The sequence below is a fragment of the Limulus polyphemus genome, unplaced genomic scaffold (genome assembly GCF_000517525.1).
Source record: "Limulus polyphemus unplaced genomic scaffold, Limulus_polyphemus-2.1.2 Scaffold26, whole genome shotgun sequence".
In the NCBI taxonomy this organism is placed as follows: domain Eukaryota; kingdom Metazoa; phylum Arthropoda; class Merostomata; order Xiphosura; family Limulidae; genus Limulus; species Limulus polyphemus.
In genome coordinates this window covers 1,093,017-1,099,128 of record NW_013665636.1, presented here as the reverse complement: position 1 = coordinate 1,099,128, position 6,112 = coordinate 1,093,017, and the positions used below count along the sequence as shown (strand labels likewise).

The 6,112-nt window shown below is 30.1% G+C and overlaps 1 protein-coding gene across 2 annotated transcripts in view; it reads left to right on the top strand.

Moving 5' to 3' along the window:
* Positions 1-6,112, top strand: part of LOC106459293 (actin-related protein 2) — a 31,828-nt gene that overhangs the window by 24,429 nt on the left and 1,287 nt on the right. For both annotated transcript variants that reach the window (XM_022385806.1, XM_013918907.2), the window contains 4 exons: positions 861-933; positions 2,281-2,417; positions 2,908-3,057; positions 5,118-5,396. In XM_022385806.1, the coding sequence (XP_022241514.1) occupies positions 861-933; positions 2,281-2,417; positions 2,908-3,057; positions 5,118-5,396 (639 nt within the window). The remainder of the gene's footprint in view (positions 1-860; positions 934-2,280; positions 2,418-2,907; positions 3,058-5,117; positions 5,397-6,112) is intronic.

The following is a 6,112-nucleotide window of genomic DNA, read 5'->3' as shown; positions in this document are numbered from 1 at the left end:
GTAGAAGTCATCTTCAGCTAAGATAGTTTTATTTTTCTAACAGGGTGGTTAGCCTTTGGAATGGGTTGCCTTCGGATGTTGTTGAGGCAGTTAATTTAAGCTAAGCTTAAGAAAAGGCTTGATAACTAAATGAATGATAAAGGCTGGATTTAAGATTTAAAAAAAAAATATCTATTAATGGTTTTAGTTTAGTTTAGAGGATGGAACAACTGAGATGGATCAATAGGTCCCATGTTGTCCCAAAATGTTATGTTGTATAGTATGTGTAATTTCATAATCATTTGGTAGTTGTTACATGATGGCCAAGCCTACATGCAGAGTTAATCAATTTGTTAAAAATACTGGATTATTAGTTTTAGCTTTGATATTATAGATATAAACTTTAATAAATTGCACTAAATTCTTGCATATTTGTATTATAAAAACAACTAAGACTGAGGAAAAATTTAATCTTCAAAAAGTATTCACTCATTAAACAGCTGAAACGTTACCAAGCACGTGTCTGTGCTTGATGTATGTATTTTTTCCTGTATCATATGCTCAATAGGGATTATGTTTATAATTATTTACATTTATATATATTAATTAAACTGTTTTACAGTTCTTGAAACTAAATTTCTTCATGATAGATGATTTTCGTTGTTTCTTCTTACTTTTTGACTTGAAACATGCTTCTTTTAAATCAGATGAATAAACAGAAATATTACAAGTTAATATACTCATCTTCCTAATAGTGGAAGATAAATTCAGAAATTAGACATTGTGAGAGGTGAAAGATAAACTATACTTATTGAATAGTTAAGACTGATTGATGTTGTAGTTTCTTTTTTGTGATTATAGTGTATGGATTGTTTTTCTAGGTAATGTTCGAAAAATATCAGTTTGCTGGAACCTACGTTGCAATCCAGGCTGTTCTTACACTCTATGCTCAGGGTAAGAAACATATATAATGCACTGGGCTTTCATCTATAGTTTTGGGATCAAAATATAATTCACATACTTTCTGAAAAAAAAAACTTTATTATTGATAGGAAATACACTAATTAAATTGTAGCAACTCGACTGTTGTAATTTCCACAGTTCAACAGAACAACTTACTAATGTTCCCCCTTTTTCTATGGTTAATGACACAAGCTGTTTTTATGTCAAAACAAATCCAATTGTGGCTATCCCTACACTGCTATAAAACCTGTTTTCATGGCAATAATCTTATGCAATCTTCTTATGAACTAAGTTTTATCATTATTTAATTATTTAAGTCTCAAAAATTTGTATTCAATGACTTTCAATAATTTCTTCTGGAAATTACTTTTTCTTGCTTTGTAATTTATCCAGATACAATTCTGATCATTCAGAATTATTCTGACTAGTCATTCAAACACAGGATGAAACCAAGTACAGTACTAATCTTTTATAAATATCAAGAACAGTTATTCAAAAACAGATAAAGCCAAGTTTGATTCTGATCATTCAGAAATATCCTGACTAGTCATTCAAACACAGGATGAAATGTATTTTATCATTCTGAAAAACTTGTTATATGTAGATGTAAAGAATTGTTAATATATATTCATATTACATTATAAAATAAAATATTAACTCTTCCAGTACAAAATAAGTTTAAAATTGGAATGAAATCATCAGTGGACCATGTGTACTTGGAATTTTGTGATGTATGATGTTTCGTTCTGCTAACGCCTAAATATTATCTACCTCAAGACATCGGGCAGGTGTAGTCCATTAAAGATTCAATAATAATATTACATATTGTTCCAAATTCACTCTTAAAACTTGGCAGTTTCTAAATGAATAATGATGTGCTGCGACATAACAGTAGGATTTTAATTTGTAGTATATTTTGTGTATTGTGTAATTGGTAAGCTACTGGTAATTTAGTTAAACTACTATTATGACTTCACTGAACTTTTTTCTTAAACAGTAATAAAGAAGATGAAATGCTTAGTTTGGTAGCTGGTTTTAATTTGAGTTGTTCTCGGTAAGTCAGTTAATGTGGAGGTGTAAATTGCTTTTCATAAAATGAAATGTTTTAAATTTTATACAAATAATTATTACCTAATGAAGCCTAAATAGTAGCTTTAGAAAGCTTGTTCCAAGTTGTAACAAGACTACATTTTGTTGATTCTGGTACAAAAAATAACTTTTAGTTTATTATAATTAATTTTTTTGGTTTCGTTTAAATTTTTATCTTGAATACTGTAATGATAGACGAATATTTACTATTAACACATTTTTCTAAATGAAAGAATATGTTTTGTACAGGGCTACTGACAGGAGTTGTGGTTGACTCTGGTGATGGAGTTACTCACATCTGTCCAGTGTATGAAGGGTTTGCTCTGCCTCATTTAACAAGGCGTCTAGACATTGCTGGCCGAGACATCACCCGCTACTTAATTAAGGTGAGCTAAAACAGTGAAACTTTGAGAATGGATGTGAAGTTTTTATGTTATTTTTTCTTAAGTTATTTTCTAGTGTACTTAGTGCTAAAAGTCAATAATTTCTTGTTTTCTCAAAATTAGGTTTCTTCTAGTTAAAAACATAGCAGTAACACTTTAGAAAATTCTTAAAAGAATATGCAAGCTAACTTTTTATTTTTTTTCCTATAACTACAGATAGTTAGACAGTTTATTCTTTGAAACATATTGCTGACATTTTGTTTTTTATGCTAGTTCTATTGAGGGGATATCTAATTATCCACGTATTTGACATTTGTTGTTTTTTAAGCTTTATTTGTCCGGAGTATACTTTTAGCCACAGGTGATTTTATTTTTCCTGACAACTATTGTTGAGGATATCTATATCTTCACAGCTGCTTTTATTGTTTTTCAACAGTTAATTTTGCTGAGGGTATGCTATTAATCACACAGTTGACTTTGTTTTTTTATTCAGCTGCTTTTGTTGAGAGGATATGCTTTCAATCACACAGCTGATTTCGAAACTGTGAGAATGATCAAAGAGAAGCTCTGCTATATAGGTTACAACATTGAACAGGAACAGAAGCTGGCCTTAGAAACAACTTTTCTTGTGGAATCTTACACAGTAAGAAAAAAGTACCTCTTAAAATCATTATTTATATCAATAAGTATGATAGTGGAATTCCTTGTTTTTACATTCTAAAATCACTCCATACAAAGGAGGGTGGTGTGAGTGATATCCTCTAGAAAATACTTAACCAAGTTGCATGAAATATTGTGCAAAAAAATCATCTCTAAAGAGTGTGTAATCTAATTTAGTAGTTCTGTCACTTTTTGGTTGGAAAATTTCACAATTTTGAAGCAGTTTTAAGAAAACCATTTTAAAATATTACCTTTTGTATCAGAATTCCAGTGTTTTATTGATATGAAAATACCATTTATATTTCCATTAAGTTTCAACTTGTTTGATAATCAATGATATTTCTTTTGATAATTTATTTTGCTGATTAAGGCAGTCAACATTTCTGAGCACAAAAAAAGGCAAAAAACTGACAGATTTATTGGTGACTTTTGACTTGACCTTTCAAAATGGTTCTTTGTTGTGTGTGTCAGACTAGATATTATGAATTTTATTTACAAAGATTAATTTATATCTAATAAATATAGTTTGTTTTCAATAAGTGATAATTTATTTGTATGTGTTATCTTAATACAATAAACTTAACAATAAGGTTCAATAAAAATGATTTTGATTTTAGCATTTCTTACTGTACTCACTTAAACCCAAGGAAACTTACCTGAAATATTGTCATAAAAGAAAATTCCTGTAACTTTAATGCAGAAACATTTTTAGTAATAAAAATAACATTTTAAGGAATCATGAAAAAATTTTGAGGTTTGTGGTTTGTTCCCAAGTCTTGTAAACTTTGTATCATAATCCTATATACATCCTTACTGAAGTTCTACTGTTGCCATTATGCTAAAAGCCACAAATTACTACTAAAACCACTATTTACTCTATATTAAAGTGGATAGATTAGAATTTCTTCTGTCCATGACTCTGTGGTATGTCAGAGAGTTGATAAAACTAAAAATTGGGTTTCAATATTCATGGCTAACACAGCAGAGATAGCCCATTCTGTAGCTCTGTGCTTAACAACAAGCACACAAACTTTCATCTGTTCATTTTGTCCATTGACTCTACTTAATTACAAAGCTGAGTTCCATCATTAATTTTTCAGGCTACGTGCTGAGCCATCATAAAATAAATGGCAACTTAAAGGTTGTCTAAATCAAAATACTAGAAAACCTCATTTCAACTTGTTCAAAAAATCAAAACTTGTACATTAGTGAGTGTTCTTTGTTTTTTTATATAGGTAATTTTTTGGGATTTTCATTTTAGATTTTACTGTTTTCTTATTTAAAATACTACCAATTACCTAGCATTTAATGATAAAACCTGTATAGTGTGGTCATTCTTTTAGGTTAATAAAGTGTAATACTACAAACTGTTTCTTTTTTATCATCACTAGATTTTGTGGGATCAAAACCTAGCAATGAGCATTCTTGTAATTTCAGGTTTAGGGCATTATAATGTAATGATCAATCCCACTAATTGTTAGTCAAAAGAGTAGCCCAATAGTTGGCAATGGGTGCTGTTCATCTTCCCTGCAGTCAGCAGCTCAAATTAGAGATGTCTGTAGTAGCTTTGCCAAAAAAAACGAAAAACATCACTAAATGTTTTGTATTGGACTAACATTTGTTAATTTTTAAATCTTGTATGATTTTCCCCATTCTTTAGTTTTAGTGGTGAATTACATATATATTTTTTTTTGGTTTCAAAATCTATTGAAATATTTATTCACATTTTTCTGATTTTTGCCATTATCCCCATATTTAGCTAAATTAGATCAGTCAGTCATTTGTAATCTCAAGTGGGGAGTACTATGCTAGTAATTGTCAAATTTGATATATATTTTTCTCATGTATAGTTCTAAAGTAAAGTTTTCCCTGAATTTGCAAGTTATAGCCAAGCTGTTTACATCAAGGTTTATTTTGCTGTTTCCCTCAACTGCACCAAAGCTATAACATTCTTGTTTTCTAGTGGTAAATCTCCAGCTGATTTAATGTGTGATATGAAACACCATGTTCTTATCAGCTAATTTTATGCTATGGCTTTTCTAGCTGCCAGATGGTAGAGTTATCAAGATGGGAGGTGAAAGATTTGAAGCCCCCGAAGCTCTCTTTCAACCCCATTTAGTCAATATAGAAGGGCAAGGAATTGCGGAACTCGTGTTTAATACCATCCAGGCTGCTGACATCGACATCCGACCTGATCTGTACAAGCACATTGTTCTATCAGGGGGTTCCACTATGTATCCAGGACTACCTAGTCGCCTGGAACGTGAAATCAAACAGTTGTATCTGGAACGAGTTTTGAAAGGAGACACAGAAAAATTATCTGTTTGTATCAAAAACATTCTCTTTATTATTCTTAAATGATAAATGAAAGCTTGTAACACATTTACCATACTAGTAACTTTCTTTGTCAGGACAATTTACAAAAAGTTATCTTTCTTGTGAGTTAGATTAAGTAAAATGAAGGACATGGAGTTCTTTACTATAAAGTTTTGAAAGAAATTGTAAAATAGTAACATGATCCAAAAAAATGCCATTACAAATGTTCTCTTTTATGAAGTTTCATAAATTAATTAGTCATTAAGTTAATTAGAAATTTGTCTCTTCAGTAACAGTTATGAGAGACTAAACATGAATATTCAGTGGATTAGATATTCACCCATGAGTGAAGTAAAATCAGGTAATGAAATTCAGCAGGGTCAAAAAGTGGTTGGGTACATGAATTATAAAATGCAGTAGCCCTCTATACATTTTTGAAATGTTTATCCATAAATTGATGTCCTTTTCAGCCCAGTATCTCTTTTTTTTTTATGAGAGCAAATAACATCAAGTTTTAACCAATTCGGTCTGTTCTCTCTCTACATTATCTACAAAGTAGAACTGTAACTGAAATCTTCAGTTTTTAAATTGATTTTGATCTGTTTTTTATATCTTGCTTCCGACAAAGTAGTAAAAAAAATATTTTTTGCCCTGAATTTATTTTATAATATATTGATACTATTTAAACTTCCCACTTGGGTGGATAAGTTTAGTCTATATAT